A 16,385-nucleotide genomic window follows, 5' to 3' on the forward strand; every position below is an offset into this window, starting at 1 on the left:
GCTGGCGAAAAACCCATGTCTCTGCTCGTTTGCAAGTTTGGAAAAAGCTATGTTCACGGCGTAAGCTGCACGTGCTTGCGCCCATTGGGCACCAGTCGGGCGCCATGCTTGCAGTTACCGATAGACCCCATTTAATCACGTAACCATTGGAAGAAAAAAAAAAAAAAAAATCTGACCCACAGCACAATGGTTGAACAGACACCGCGGAACGCGCGAGTGGCGCGAGCTTCGACTTGTGCTCCCACTGCAGGAGGGCTCGTGTAGCCCGGGCGCAATCCAACCCAAGAAGCTCGCACTTGTGTCCGCCATTGAGCAGGGATTCTACAGTTTCCAATAGAGAGCACTTTCGACAAGGGTCTAGCTAAAGCCACTAAATAAGCTATGTTTTAGAGCAACGGCTTTTAGCTATCTTGGTTCTTAAAATCATATCGGCCAGTTAAGCTTTATCTGAAATCGCAGGAAACGCTTTTCCGCCCTCCAGAATGCTATAAAATTTCGCGACAGAGCAGTACGATTACCATCCTGTGAAGCTGAGGAAGTCCCATTTTTGAATTGTGACAGCTACATCTGCTCTGCCCCAAGCACCAAGATGGCAGCACCCACTAGCAGATCGGGTAATGGAGTGTCTAGTGCCACTAAATAAGCTACGCTTCAGAGTAACGCCACTTGGCCATATTGTGTCTTAAAATCATGGTTGCCAGTTATCTGAAGCTTTATCTGAAATCACAGGAAGCACTTTTCCGCCCTCCACAAATGTTTAAACAGTTCGCGACAGAGCAAAGCAATGTTACATGACCTTCCTAACACCGATTCTAATGCTGAGGAATTCACACTTGTGAATCATGACGATCCGCAGTTGCGTCTGCTCTGCACACGAGCCAAAATGGCGGCGCCCACAGCAACGTCGGGGAACGGAGTGCCGATACTCTAAGCGCAGCTCATTTAGTGGCTCTAGGAGTGTCGTTACGCTAAGCATAGCTCATTTTATAGCTCTAGGAGCGCCGATACTCTAAGCGTAACTTATTTAGAGGCTCTAGAGTGCCAATATGAAATGCAAGTTTGTTTGCTTCTTGCACAGGGGTTGCAGTGTCAGAATGCCGAGCTCTTACTGGCCGATTGAAAAATAGTGGGTAGACCTCAAAGCATCTAGCATTGAGGTCTACCCACTATCTTTCAATCAAAGCCAATCGGAGCTCAGCATCGTTCCGACGTCACCACAACTCCTGCGCAAGCAGCAGACGACCTACTCTCCGCATACTCTAAGCATAGCTCATTTAGTGGCTCTAGGTCTATCATAATGTGTGCGACATCTTTTATAAGACTACATGAGAAAGCACATCTTGAGAAAGGAGCGCCGCCTTCCAGTCCATTTTATTCTTAGAATCCAAGCACTACCACCACAAAGAATGTTGGCATTTCTAAGAAGCATGAAGCACATTTATCTAGAAACTTGAATCATCTCTACCCCTGGCTGTTGAAGTTTTCATTAACTGGCCGGCTGCAGAGCAAGTTACAATAAAACAGACATCCGTCACATCCACATTCAGCACACATAATCACCATATACAAGATAGTTCACTGGTCAGCAGACTCTTTATTGGATGGCTCCAAGACCGTGGATGCATGCTGAGCTGATACACCGATGCTGACTGAAGTGGCTAAATCTATGCTGCTGAAACATTTACACTGTAAAGGTGAAAGGAGGGTGTAGGCATTCATCAGGAATGTCATCGATCTAGAGAAAGGCGGATTGTTCATCAGCAGACTTCAAACAACTGTCGGATTGGCAAGCACATTAACAATGCTCGTCACTTGCCAAAAATACAGGCCAACAGTGCGTAAACTTGAACCCGTGGAAGCCCAGACCTCTTGTGTATGACAGCTATTAAGTAAATCTTTGGGATACCGACATCTCACAATGCTCCAACTGGCTGAATTCGTAATTCAGATCCAGCACATGCAGAGAAAGACACTGTCGTCCTGCTCCTCACAAGCTGAGCAACAGTGAACTGTTATAGGGCACCGCACAACACAGTTACTGTGAACGCGATATAGCCACTTCCGAGTAGAGCAGTGCTGAGCACCGAAGTTATCGCCTGTACACATCATCAACTATTTTGTGCTATGCTGTCAAGGTTAGCATGGCTTCTGCAGTGTTCCAACTCTGTCAAGGATAGTTGTTTGGGCGCATGTGAATGTAACTCGAGACAAAGTCACATGCTCTCGCAGCAAGAACAGGCTGCATTACTGCGGAAGCTATGCTATCCCTGCGAGTGTGGCACGAAATAGTCAATGCCAAGTGTTGGAGGGTACGGCGCCACGTACGCGCACTCCACTGCACTAAATCACAGACAAATGGGGGAAAAACGGACTTGTTCATCCTAACTGCGTCGCTCATTGTATGTACAGTGGCGAGCAAGCAGTCTCTTTTAAAGCCGACAAATGACTAGAAAATTCCCTAACCGGTTTAAAATAGTGCATAAACTCTCAGAATAGTGCAGACACACATACACATTCAAATGTTAACAACCTCCACTGTCAACAGGAAAGCCAAGGAGTCAAGAATTTGATACGCCGTTATTGCTTTTCATCTTTCTAGAATACGAGTGCAGTGTCACCATGCATGCTGCTCTCTTCCGTATTGCTTTTCATGCTCGTCGTGTCCAGCCTCAGAAGCATAACGATCACAATCACACTCGGCCTTGGAACCGGCGAGGCGTGACAACGGAGACCCGAGAGATTCCCGGTACTGACGACAGGAAGGCCAGGCAGACTGACCAAAACATGAGCAAGTCTATACACCCAAACAACTTTCTTTGGCACTTCAGATGAAGTGAAGAGCGCACGTGCACAGCTTCGATCGGCACTCAAGGTGCACGACCACCCACAGCTCCTGCTGCACAGTCACAGAAAGTTGTCCGGAAGTATGTAACTTCACGTGATCTAGCCATGTCTGATTAATATGGACGCTGTTAATTGTCTAAAAAACGGGATACCCCACTTTATAGACAAACTTTTTGGGCATGAACTGGCTAAATGCATGTTTTTATGGATGACACACACGGACGACTTGCAGGAAAGCTGAGGTGTCCATGTTAAGGAGGCACGACTGTATCATACCTAGTCCTCTCAGCACTCAATGGCACTTGGCGGTCCAGTAACAAAGTACCTCAGCTGGACAGTACGGCAATACAAGACAAAAGCACTCTCGTACGGCGTCGTGACCCGGCGGCTCCAGGCCTTCAACTCTGTCAAGTGAAAGCCCGCTGGCTGCTCAGCCTCCTCGCCTTCTCCAGTAAGAGAATGACCGGAAGCAGACAAACTTGCGTCGTGCGTTTGAGTAGCACACTGACAATGTGTGCCAGGCAAAGCTATGTGTCGTGCGTTTGAGTAGCACACTGACAATGTGTGCCAGGCAAAGCTATGTGCAGACCGGCATTCTGCCTGCCAGTAACTCTAGACAAAGGATGCCGTAATTATGTTCCCCAGCATCTTTAGTTGCTGCTCGCACGAAGCTAGAGAAAGAGATGGGGAAAGCACTGGTGGGGAAAGTTAAAAATACCGTAGAACCTCACGGATTTATGTTTTGGGAGACTGCGGTAAAACAATGTATAATCCAGAATAACGTGACAACCGGTAACACCTATTAAGGCCCACAGATGCAGCTCCCAGAATCAGCTGCTCTCCTTCTCACGCCGGTTTGTTCATAGTCATATTCCATAGTCCACACATGCGTGCACGACTATGAACTTCACGCAGAATAAAACTAGTAGTGGAATCAGGGAAACTGAGCACACCAGAAGCATGCACACACGCACGTCAGGAAAAGATTAAAAAGGTGAACGAGGGATTGTGAAGGCCTAAATCCCTTTAAAGCCTGTTCACGGGAGCTCAATGGGACTGGTGTACATGCGGGCCTCTTAGCGATGAGATAAGTCAGCAGTGTGGTGTACGTGTGAACTGGCTTTAACAGATGGGAAAACTTGGAAACCGAGAGTGCATCAACCAAATTCCACCGTAGAACTTCCAAAGGAAGCCAGTTGCCATATTTAAGGTTAATGCGCTCGTTAAATTTCCAGAATGGGGATCCCCAAACGACTTTACTGCAGAAAGGCCCATGGTAGAAACATAGTTCCCACTGAAGGTGACCAGAAGAGAACATGTCAATTCCTCTTGCCAGAGTTCAGGACTCTCGGAATCTGTGCTGCAGCTGGGAGGAGAAAAGGCTAGCACTCCAGTTCCAAAACGGCAATTCTAAGCCGCCTGGCCACCTTTGGAAAATGGCACACGACGACACACGCCCCGAACCACTGGAGCAGCGGCACAGCACGCTGGCAGACCTGCAGCGCAATACCAATTCCCTGGACAAGCCTCGTGACAAAATGAGCGTTGGCTCGGCAAGACCTCGGCTCCATCAAACCTGCAAAACGACATCACTGGACGTCACTTCCGACTGGCTGCGCTTTCTCAGGCCGAACAGAAACATTCTACCGGGACCAGCTGCGGCCAATCGACAAGCGCCACAGTGCCGACAGAAGACTTGAGCAACGGGCATCGCACTTCCTTTAACCTTAGGAAGCAGGCGCACGCATTGCAACTCGAGAATGGCCCTTTCCAGGTGCTGTAGAACAAAGAGACTGATTGATAAACCGTTATGGCCCACTTCAGACTGGGCAATTTTTCCAGCAATTTTGGGGTTTGCTCTCGAGTCATTCTCCCTAGATCCTTGCGCAGCAACACAAATTGCTGGGATCGAGTTCGGCTCGAAACGGGTGAGCAACTCTAACAACTCGCAGATGTCTCGGGCAACAGCAACCAGTCAGGGACGCAATATTCTCGTGTGACCTCCTTGGGGGGAGGGGGGTGACAATGTTAACACTCGGTTTCAATTCGCAGTACATAATTTTCCCAGCAGAACGGTTTAAGGAAAATCCGATAATGTTCTCAATGCTTTTAAATAATATAAAAAAAAAAAAAAAACTCATTATTATTGTGCAACTTTGTATCTAAATAGTGCGAGAAAGCTAGAATCTTAATGACGAAGTCCAGCTTGACCAGTTGCTGCAGGGGAAGGCGGAAGAACCATGGGGCTGAAGTTGCCATGTTGAGGCGCTGGGAAAACTTGCCCCATTTGAAGCGGGCCTTGGGAGTACCGGTCAAGCTCTTTTCATCGTCGTTGCTCAGAAATGGCACAAAGGGGACGGCGTCCCAAGGCAGGTGGCCGGAGCGCCTAGGCGTGGTCCAGCTCGCAGAAGTCACTGCCCTCCTGCTCCTGGAGCAGGCTCTCGTCTAGGTTCTCATCCGCAGTGTCCTGCTGGCCCACGCTGACGCAGGAGGACACGTCCAGTTTGGGCAGGATGACCTGGTCGGGGTGTAGCCACGGCTTCAAGCCTGGCTGGTGGCTGGCCTTCCAGGCGGTGTAGCCCAGGCACGCCTTGTGCAGCTTCTTCACCATCTGCGCAGGCACGCGTCCCGGCATGGACAAACAGCATTCTTGATGGGCAGCAGCAGCAGGACAACAGAGGAGACACACACAGAAAGACACACAAACAACTCATATATGTTCATCTTAGAAGATGAGACTAAATGGGTTGTAAGTTGAATTGAACAAGGGTGCTGACCATCTATGTTCATCTTCTAAGATGAACACAAGGGCACCGACGATCTATGTTCATTTCTAAGAAGTTGAACATAGATGAGTTATTAGCTAACACCTTTCGTTGTCTTTCTGTGTCTCTGTTCTGTTGTCGTGGTCTTCATTGCTCTGATGCCGAAAACAAATCACCAACTCGCTCAAGCTTCCACCTTAACAAGTACTCTTCAGCATCCTGACAAAACAAAAGCAAGGAAAAAAAAAACACGCAATGAACATCCGATTAAAGCATTCTCGGAATGCATTAAATCGGATCAGCACGAACACCTGTCGTCTTATACTCGAGGCTGTGGCAGGGAACTAGCAAATATCATGTGCCTCAAACACAACTTACTCACATATGCAAAAACCTCTTCATACAAGCATCTTCTCCACTGCACCCTGACATACCCGAAGTTCAGACAGCCCATTGCAGACGAAACTCAAAACGTTCACGAAGACACAACCAAATCCTCCGAGTTTGTGGCAACCAACAGTGTGGACACCTTGTAATAGAATAACTTTCCACCGCCACAGCCTCGCACTCTAGATAATAAGGTCTTCACCAGCTCACTGTTACGTTCCTTAACCCGGCGAGGCTGTGCTCCAACTATGGCACACTTAACAGGGTCGGTCCGCAACACCATCGCTCGACAGAGACCCCCTTGAAGGCCCGGAACCAAGGCTTTTTAACATCTGCCGAAGTAACCAACGTCAATTGGTCTTCATGCTGCTGCGAAGCCACATATCTCCAGGTGAATGACAGGGGCTGTTGGACCTCATTTTCATGGATGCCGACAGCAACCTCCAACCAAATCAGGATCCCGCCGGTGAAGCAATATCATTGATGCGATTGGCCTAAGCCGTTTTGGAGCACCTTTTGGAGCAGCCAAAACAGTGTTTTGGAGCAGCAAAAGTTGCTTTTGGAGCAGCCAAAACAGTGTTTCGGAGCAGAAAAAGTGGCTTTTGGAGCAGATATTCTTAGAAAAATAAACATATTCCTTTTAAGTGCCGGACGAACGAAGAACACTTCGTTCGCCACAATAAACAAATTAAGGTCAAGTTCGATTTCAGTTACGGTCAAGGTCAATTTCAGTCAAGGTCAATTTCAGTTACATGTCTTTCAACATGTAACTGAAATGCCAATGACATGACACATTTTACAATGGTTCAGTTAAATTCTACATATATATGTAACATTAAAAATCAGGGGTGGCCAGGCTGACCCGGCCTAAGAGCCGCAGACAAAACCACGAAACTTCCAAGAGCCACGGGGGGGGGGGGCACAAACTTTTGTCCAGAGCAATAAACGAAACTTGAACTACTTTCAATCTATCCGAGTCAAAAGCAGTCCAACTGTACATAAGGTAGTAGTAGCACAAAACTACCAAACTGCAACCCGTCTTTCGAATTGAAACGCGTTCCATTTCTCTTTTTGGGGAAGTACTCGCGTGACCGGAAGGAAGGCGGGAGAGGGCGGGGGGGGGGGGGGGGGGGGGGGGGGAGGGAAGGGAGTTGCGAGCCGCAGTTTAACACGCGAAGAGCCGCAGCTTGGCCACCCCTGTTATAGATAAATAAGAACCAAACTGCACATATTAAAATTTATTTGAAAATGACCAGCTTATTAGTAAATATCACAGCATTAGCTTGGCTACCGTAGTTATATAATATAATAAATGGAAGCTCTCTTCGACTGATGAAACACGTAACTACTGCAGCGCAATGCGAAATTGTACACAAGACAAAGGTGCATTAAGACTAGCGGGTGCTTTTCTTTTTGCTTTTCCAAACTTTCTACAAGGCTGCTGCAAGCCTCGCTTTGCCTTTGGCTAGTAATGAATTCCCACTTTCAATGTCTCCAAAGAGACATTGAGACATCCCACAAGTGAACAGTGCTGCGGCCGTTGCCGAGCAATTCCGAAAAACCGCTTGCCACCGTTTTACTGGTTCCCGACGTGCCCGATTTTCGTCAAAAGTAAACAAACGTAAAACAATGGGTTGCAAGCGTCCCGGCTGGAGCCTCTGTCGCGCAGTCATGTTCGCATGCACATGAGGGCGACTTCGGCAGGCTTGCATTTGCACGTGCTTCGTTGCGCGAGCGGAGATGGCTGTTCGATCGAAACAGACACCATGCCACTCCGCTCCGTCACCAACCGGTTCCAAAATTGTGTGCAAAATGTAATTGTCCAGCATACGACAAAAAACAGTCCAGCGGCACGTGCTTGCCAAACCGGCAGGCAAGGTACAAGCTAAACACACAGAAAAAAGGAACCTGAGCAAGTCAGGCCAAAACAAGACATCGCGAGTCAGGGTTAAAAAGTACTTGGAGTGCTTTGTACAACGACTGAAGCACTGAAGTGTCAACACACGCCCGCATCTATCGTTGAAATTAAAAAAAAAAAAAAAGACGCGAGACAAGAGGAAGCACTCACTTGATCGAATGACGCTTTAGCGAACGCCCACGTTTCACCGAATGACACTTTAGCGAATAGTCGGATGCCACGAAGCGGCATTTTCGGGTGGGCCAAGTGGGTTCGCATTTTTGTAATGAGCCGCCGCAGACTAGTCGCCGCGAAGCGACGTAAAGCGCAGCGCGGCGGATGGGTTAACGTGCACCCCTGTTATTTGCTAAACCGTCGATTCGCTCAAATGTCGCTGTTCGCTAAAACGTCATTCGCTCTTGTGATGTGGACCCCGAGACGAGACACATGAACGACGAGAGCGTGAAACGAGAGGTGGCGGGAAAAACTATGCAAGACCGGATGGCCGATTGATACAGGGTACTTTTTGTTGGGCGGCCGCTTGCGCTACCTAGCTCATGCACGATCAATTACGTTACTCAGTTTAGTTTCGGTTTTGAAAGACGACCAAAATTGGTCTTTTGGCACAAGCCTGGCGCAGATTACCCATATCTTGGCAAAATGTAGCAGGGTTAGCCCCTTGGCGCAGTTTGGCGCAATTGGCACAGCAATCACATCACTGCAATATCGTCATGTCACCGCAGCTATATAAGGGGGACCTGCGGACACATGCGGCAGAGACAGAATGGGACTTACCATCGAACGCTACCATTCAAATCATGTCTCATTAAAACATCATTACCTTATAGCTGAAACCTGGTCCCCAGCCTGTCTGTCTCACTCACCATTTCGGTAACTGAAACCACAGTTACAAATACACTTTCTGGAGTCCTAGAACTGACTCTGACCTCTGCATTCAGAACTGCAAACTAGTGCTATGAAGAAGCACACCTTTGTAAGGCACAAAACAAATGTTGGATTGTTTTACCAAAGGACCTAGTATATGCACAAAGCATTACCTTTGGTGCAAATATCTTGGTAAGCTTGTTGACAAACCAGGCAGGCAGGGCACCTACAAAAAAACAAAAACAAAACCAGACAACTCGGTAAGCTTACAACAAGCTTGCTTTAGAAATTTCACAACTCAAATCAAGCCTTGCAAGATGTGATGGGGAACTGTGGCAACCAACATTTCTGTCGCTTCTTTGCATGCGAATGACTGAAAGACGAGCAATTATTAGGATTGTAAGGAAGACACCAATTGCATTTTTTTCTGATTTAAGTGCACAATATACTAAGCTAAGAGTAAAGCATTTTCTGTCTAGTCTTTCTTCGAGCCAGTTTCTTGCCCTCACATTTTTCATTCCCTCGTGTATCCTTTGGCAGTAATTCAACGGCCCTAAGAGATGTCTCGTCTGGAAACTCCACTCTTTCCTGCCCCAAGTAAGGTTTTCTACCATAGGTGTTCCTGATCGTAGTAGGGGGACAAGCCTTCAGAGGAACCAAATACTGTAAACGACCTAATAATTTTAGAAAGTTAGTTGTTTTAACAAAATTAAAAAATATTGCAAAAAATTGATGACACAAATTAATTACCCCATGGCAACCCATGTATAGCATACCACTCCAAATCGCGAAATTATGTGACCGCGAAATATTCTCCAATACCATCTAAAAAAATGAAGTTGTTTAACCCTTTGCCTACCGCAAAAATTTTGAAAAAAACAAACAAACAAATGATTTGAAAATATATATATTTTTTATGTGCCCTATAAATTTAATATGCAATACAAAGGCCAAAAACAAGTGCCAAAGAATTTATCTATCAGAAATCTTTGAACACACTGCAAAAGAAAAGGGAACTAAATTTCGGCCTCACTGCATTACCGCAGACAGTTCACATCATTTTGCACAAAGACGTTCAGACTGGCCTTTGGGGTCGCACTGCGTGACGTAGCTGAGGCTGCATCCGGAGCGCCCGCTCGGCCGCACCACGATTCCCGTCAGGTACGAGGTGGCCCTGATGAACCCCTTCTTCGGCGGCACCGACTGCGGGGCGGGAAGGCATGCACTCAGCAGCAATACACTTTCGTACCTAAACGTCTCCAAACGTTTGCAAAAACCACAAAAAACCCTACACAAACCACTAATGATGCAAGAACCTCGGGGAGACGTGACTGCGCAACACCAGCAACTAGTTTGCAATGGACTCTTTACAAAACCCCACCAAGCAACGGTGGTGGTTCACTCGCCTGGTGGAACACAGAGTGGTTGATGATGAGAATCTCCTTCCCCGTTTCCAGCCACGAGCGCTGCAGGACGAAGTCTCTGTTCCTAAGCGGCGGCGGAGATCGCACTGCAAGGAACGCCACAACACCATTGGGACCGGCATTGCGACCGGGGAAAGGCTGCTTCACAAGTTTGCGTTTGAGCGTGCTGATGTGCATGCACTCCCTCGTAACCACTTCAACCTCGTTGAACCACTTACGACACTCAGGATGGATGGATAAATGGATGGATGCGGCCAAACCCTTGTAATTGGGCAGTGGCTTGCGCCACCTAGCCACAACGCTGGCGCCCTCGTTCAGGTAGCCCTGTAAACTTTAGATCTGCATATAAAGGGGTATTCACTGGATGCCATACTTGAGTCCACTGTTCACTATGCATGCTCAGAATGTGCTCACATTTATAGGCTCTAAGACTGGCAACCATGGTGGTGTAGGTGGAGGGATAGATGGCTAGATGATAAATTATTCATAATCACCCAGTGCATAGAGATAGCAATGACAAGTCAAAGGCCATTATGGGTAGCATTTTTGGACATCAAAGGGGTATATGACAATGTGAATCAAGAAAAACTCTGGGACCAACTGAAAGGATATGGGCTAGGGGGAACCATGGTTAAGTTTCTAGGGCGGGTCTACATGGAGAATAGAGTGGCTACAACATGGGGAGCCGAAACTACAAGACCAGCAGCAATAAAAAGAGGTCTTAGACAGGGTTGCCTAGGGTGCCTACATGTTCCCGTCGCTGGAAACATGTAGGCACCCTAGGGTTGCCCATTGTCTCCCCTGCTCTTTATGATATACACCTCAGTGAGATGGAAAAAAGATTAAATCAGTGCAACCTAGGTTTTGACCTGAATTACATGGAGGAAGGACATAAAGTAAATCAAGTATTGCCAGGGTTAATGTAAAGGTCTGGTATAATAGTTTTCAACGACAAGAAGGGCGAACCCCTGGAGATACAGGACACAGTTATAGAACACGTAGAAAAGTACAAATATCTGGCAGCATGGTTAAATGAGGGAAGCGTGTATTTAAAAGAACATGAAGATATTGTAATAAAGAAGGGGAAACGAGATTCAGCTATTATGAAACACAGGGCACTCTGGAACTATAACAGATATGAAGTTGTTAGGGGTGTATGGAAGGGAGTCATGGTGCCAGGACTGTCATTTGAGAATGTGGTACTGTGTATGAGGTCAGAAATCCAGGCAGGTTTAGAGATACAGCAAAAGAGTGTGGGTAGGTTGGCATTGGGGGGCACATGGGAATATACCAAATGAGGGAGTACAGGGGGATACGGGTTGGACATCTTTCGGGAGTAGAAAAGAGATTGGTAAAGTAAACTTTGAAAAAAGACTAGCTGAAATTGAGGATACACAGTGGGCACGGAAAGTGTACAAGTATCTATATATGAAAAGTCTAAACATTAAGTGGACAAACCAAACCCGCAAGCTGAGATCTAAATACATTCAACAAGATGGGGCCGATCAGAACATACCAATACAAAGGGAAGTGAAGGAAACTAAGAGGAAATTGTGGGAAGAAAGAATGAAGGGGAAATCAGCTTTAACAATATACAGGGCACAAAAACAAGAAATAAAGAAGAAACAGTTGTATGATAATTCATTGGGGAGCTCATTGCTGTGTTTCACGCTAGAACGGGGGTGCTAACAACGAAAACATATATAGGGCTAAATTCCAGGAAATAGACACCATGCAACATATGCAACTGTGAGAGGGAAACTATAAAACATGTAATTTTAAGGTGCACGGGGCTTCGTCCCAGGCACTTCGGGGGGGGAGGAGGGGGGGGGGGATGATTATAGATTTAGAGGTGGCACTGGGATTTGCAGACATGGATGGACGAATGGATAGGAAAAGAATTGCAGTAACTAAGAGGAGATTGGAAGATTGGTGGAAAAGATCTAGGGAGGGGTGAAAATACAGATAAAAATAAGCAAGGAAACACTTTAAAGGGATACTGAACCAAAATTTAGATTTCGCAAAATAAGGCCACAGGAACGTTGAGCGGGATGCTACGAACTTTAAAACATCACTCATACATCGATATAACAAACAGATGGCCATACTTTTGGAAAAGAAGGGCGCAATCAAGCGAGGTCTTTGAAGTTATTGTCCTCCGGGAGAATGTGAGAATGAGGGGAAGCGGCCTCGTTTCTCTCCTTTTCGCTTCGGTTCACCAGCTCGACGGGACGTAGCAAGGAGGAGGGAATGGGAATCGTGACGTGCCTTGTCTCGTCAGCCTCATCAGCCGTGTTCAATCGCGCACTTCTTTTCCAAAAATACGGCGATCCGTTAGATATATTGCTGTATGAGTGACGTTTTCGGGTTTTGCAGCACCCGCCTATCCGTCCGGCCTTGTTTTGTGAGCTCGAAATGTCGGTTCAGTATCTTTTTAAATGGGGAGGGGGGTTGTGTTAAAACAAAATTTTTACAAATTTTAAATGTTAGGCTAGGTGGCGCAAGCTGCCGCCCGTTACAATGGGAATAGCCATTACAATCCATCCATCCACACACACATTTGCCATGTTCCAAAATTTACTTGATCTTACTCCAGAATAAGGGTTTTGTACCTTGGCGTTTTAAAACCTACCCGCATGCAGCGTTTTTCAATCTGTGTTGTCACGTGACACAACCTACCGAAGTAACTCGGGCCAATTTGGGTAAGATTTGGAACACAGCCATTATGTGCCACCTGCCATAGTGACAGCGAGAAACTAGAGCACTTGGTTTTGAAGTGCACGGGACTTCGCCCTGCCCTCCCTGAAGGGGTAACGGATTTGGCCAGGGCCCTGGGTTTTGCTGGTGACAATGGTAGGATGGAGGAGAAAAGGATTACAGTCACTAAGAGGCAACTAGAAGATTAGAAGAAATTATCTAGGGAAAATTTAATTAGGCACAACAAGGCACAAAGTTATAAGTGATTTTCAGAAATTTCCAATGGGAAAATGGGGCCCATTTTCGGTTTCTGGCGCCATAGAGCTCCACGTATTCGAGAGCTCCGTCGGCGGTCATTTTTCTATTGAAATTTTCAGAAAAACGCTTATAACTTTTGAATACGATAACGGTTGGTGCTGAAACTTTGGCATCTTGCCCGAACGTCTGGGGCTACGTTCTGACGGAGTTTTTGAGCTCTCCGCGATGTCGAGTTTATTTTTACGGTGCGAAAAGCCGGGTTCGGATTTCTCACAAACACCCAGTATGTGTGCGCACACTCAAAGGCAAATGGTGTGAACCAGCCCTCGCCTTACCTGCGTAATAGCCCACGTCGTTGTTGGGGTTTAGACAGCCTATGTCGTAGCTGTCCAACATGTGCACGTCCCACTTCTTGCGGTAGAACGGGTCCATGAGCACGTCAAAGAGCAGCGACGGGCTCACGTCCGCGTAGACCGTGTGCAGCTGGCGGCGCCGCAACAAAAGCGGTCGGTTGATCAGTTTGGGCGGCGGCGCAAAAGAGTAATGCGCTTCCGGGGGTTCGGCTCACCTTGATCATCTTGAACTGGGTCTGTTCGGTGCCCTTGGTCCAAACCTTAGTGTCGCGCTTCTCGTACTCCACTTTCCAACCGTCATGCTCGTCAGTCAGGTTTCGCAGCCGCTCGAAGTCGCCGTCGTCCGCTACCCGCACTTCTCCGACGTCCATTTTCGCTGGGCAGACTGCCCGACGTTTAAATTCGCCGAAGGTTTTAAGTCGAAATTGCTAAAAACGGGACCCGATTCATTCGAATTCGATTGCTTCTCAAAAGCTAACCAAACGGCAAAAATTACGCAGCTGCCATTGCTCGATGTCGATGTCGATCCCAGTTCATTCGAGTGAGAGCGCCTTTTTTTGCGCATGCCCGATAATGACGTGCGGTGTGCGGCCGCGCTTCCCGTTTCCGCGAGAAGCGCGGCCGCAAGGGAAGTGCTTGCCCCTCCCCCCCCACCATGCTATCGTTGCAGAGGTTGGCGGCAGCATACTCAAGACACGTTTTCTACTTGTTTGTCGTCATTCGCCGAAGAAGTTTTTTTAAGACCCTGTGTAACTGCCGAGACTTGCCGTTGAGAACACGTGGAAATTTGACGAAAGCGCAGTGCTGCAGGAAAAAGGCATAACTCGTAGAGAGCAAGTTTCGCCGGTCTCATGGCATGATCAAAGCTTCCTTGGCACGCCGAAATGCTGCGTCTTTGTGCATTTACACACGGTATTCTGTAGACTGTCCAACAACTTGAAAAGACGTACCTTCCCCCCTCTTTCGTTGCCACTGGACGCTGGATCAAGCTCGTTTCTGGACTGCGAGAGCCACAAGCTACAAATACAGTCGTCAGAGCAAAGTAAAACGCTGCTCCAGAGGCACGTACGGCTTCACGCACACTGCACTCGAAAAACACATCCACACGGTGTTGAATCCTGATCGGTATCCAAGCGTGCGAAGGCACAGAGACGCAGCACTTCTGCGTGACAAGAAAGCTTTGATGACACCACAAGACCGGCGGAACTTACTTTTGACGAGTTGTGCACTTTTCCTGCACCACTGCGTTCATAAAAATTTCCACGTGTTCTCAATGGCAAATCTCAATGCTTACACAGGGTCTTAAACTTTTTCGGCGAATGACGACAAACGAGCGAAAATGATGTCTTCAGCACGCTGCCGCTAGCCTCTGCAAAGCTAGCTACACCGCAATTCGCCTAAAAGCAAGGTGGCCGTCCCGTGGCCGTGCACGAAATTGGTAGTTACTGTGCATCGAGTTTCTTGTGTTGGAGTTCGAGAACTCTCGCTTGTGTTACATCTTTCGTTTTGAAAAGCGCTATTGAAGTTATCAAGCAGTACCACATTCTAATGGCGTGCATAACATCACAGGGATTTATTTATAGGTCAGGCCATGGAGACGCAGTAGGCATTCAGCTGGCGGAAGGGGGGTTAGAGGGGGGGGGGTCCACCCCCCCCCCCCCCTTCTAAATTTGCTTCCGAGATAGGGTTTCACTCGTCAGTTTGAATCTCCTGGTAATACTTCCCATCGCCAGATTTGCTTCGGTCACGGTTTTGGTCCGATGAACTCACTCTTGAGAAACGTACGTCAGGCGTAAAAGCTACTTAGTAATATATTCTCTCATAGTAAAAGTGGAAATGATGAAAAAAACAATGATTATTGAGCATTACGTAATTATTTGTGCAAGCGAAGGAAATAAATAGGGAAATTTCAGGCGTTTGTTAGGGAAATTCTGACTTTCCGTGTTGGCAGCCCTGCCACCAGGTTCATTTGCAATCCAATCGGACACCACGTCATTTATTGTTCCGACGTGCGATTGGCACACGTCTTCGTGCTCCAATACGCTTGTCCAGTAAATGTAGGGTGCCATATAAATACCGAAGCTGGCTTTAGCATGGGCCAGAAGAATTGATACCTGCATGCAGCAAGCTCAAAGTTTCATCAAAAGTTTATTTGAGTAGTGCATTTTACCTCGTGAAATTTCGAGGTATAGCTCCCATCCTGCGGAAAATTAAGACCAAACTTGCCAGGGGTGGTGGCGGACGCATCGACGCATGTAACTTGTGGCACCATCTCCTAACAGACGCAACAAGCAGACAAGCTGGTCGTCTGCTCGGTGCATGTGTCGAGAAATGGCATTAAAGTTGCAAACGTTGACGCGCTGGATGGATTTTATTAAGAATCAAGGTACCGCCAAACTGGTGCATGCTGGGACGCACTTGAGCCAAAACTGTCGGAGTGTCGCCACCGAAGTAGTGTCTTGGTGGTGTAGTATCTACCGTAGACCAATAGGAACATGCTTGCAAGTGACGGCACATCGCCGAAAGCCAGGGCAGACCGTAGAGCTGTGCGCATCTGGATGTGGCCTACGCCACAAGCCAAAAATGGCGGCGCATCGCCGGCATCCAACAGAAGTGCCTGTGGCATGATCAAACGATGCTGGTACTTGGACAAGTCAGGATGTCCAGCGCTTTACAAACGTCAATAAATCGATTCTCTGTGTTGACGTCTGCCTTTTGATTGTAGCAAGTCTGTTTGCAAAGTCGAAGCTTGGACGAGTTGGTACGACATATCTGAAAACTAAGACAGCGCAAACGACAAGGGACCAGATAGATAAAGACGCAGCACTGTGCGCACCAAGACCACCTCTCAATGCTGTCTCTTCATCTGGTCCCC

At 47.5% G+C, this 16,385-nt stretch overlaps 1 protein-coding gene across 1 annotated transcript; it reads right to left on the reverse strand.

Moving 5' to 3' along the window:
* Positions 1 to 1,574: 1,574 nt before the first annotated feature.
* Positions 1,575 to 14,068, reverse strand: LOC8029892 (START domain-containing protein 10). The gene is made up of 6 exons (XM_029991291.4): positions 13,726 to 14,068; positions 13,493 to 13,640; positions 10,185 to 10,288; positions 9,864 to 9,981; positions 8,952 to 9,004; positions 1,575 to 5,455 (listed from the first exon to the last, which is right to left on the reverse strand). Exons 1-6 carry the CDS (start codon positions 13,879 to 13,881, stop codon positions 5,231 to 5,233), a joined length of 804 nt encoding a protein of 267 aa, XP_029847151.2. The 5' UTR covers positions 13,882 to 14,068; the 3' UTR covers positions 1,575 to 5,230.
* Positions 14,069 to 16,385: the final 2,317 nt, after the last annotated feature.

The sequence above is a fragment of the Ixodes scapularis genome, unplaced genomic scaffold, assembly GCF_016920785.2.
Source record: "Ixodes scapularis isolate PalLabHiFi unplaced genomic scaffold, ASM1692078v2 PGA_scaffold13__105_contigs__length_92229423, whole genome shotgun sequence".
NCBI lineage: Eukaryota > Metazoa > Arthropoda > Arachnida > Ixodida > Ixodidae > Ixodes > Ixodes scapularis.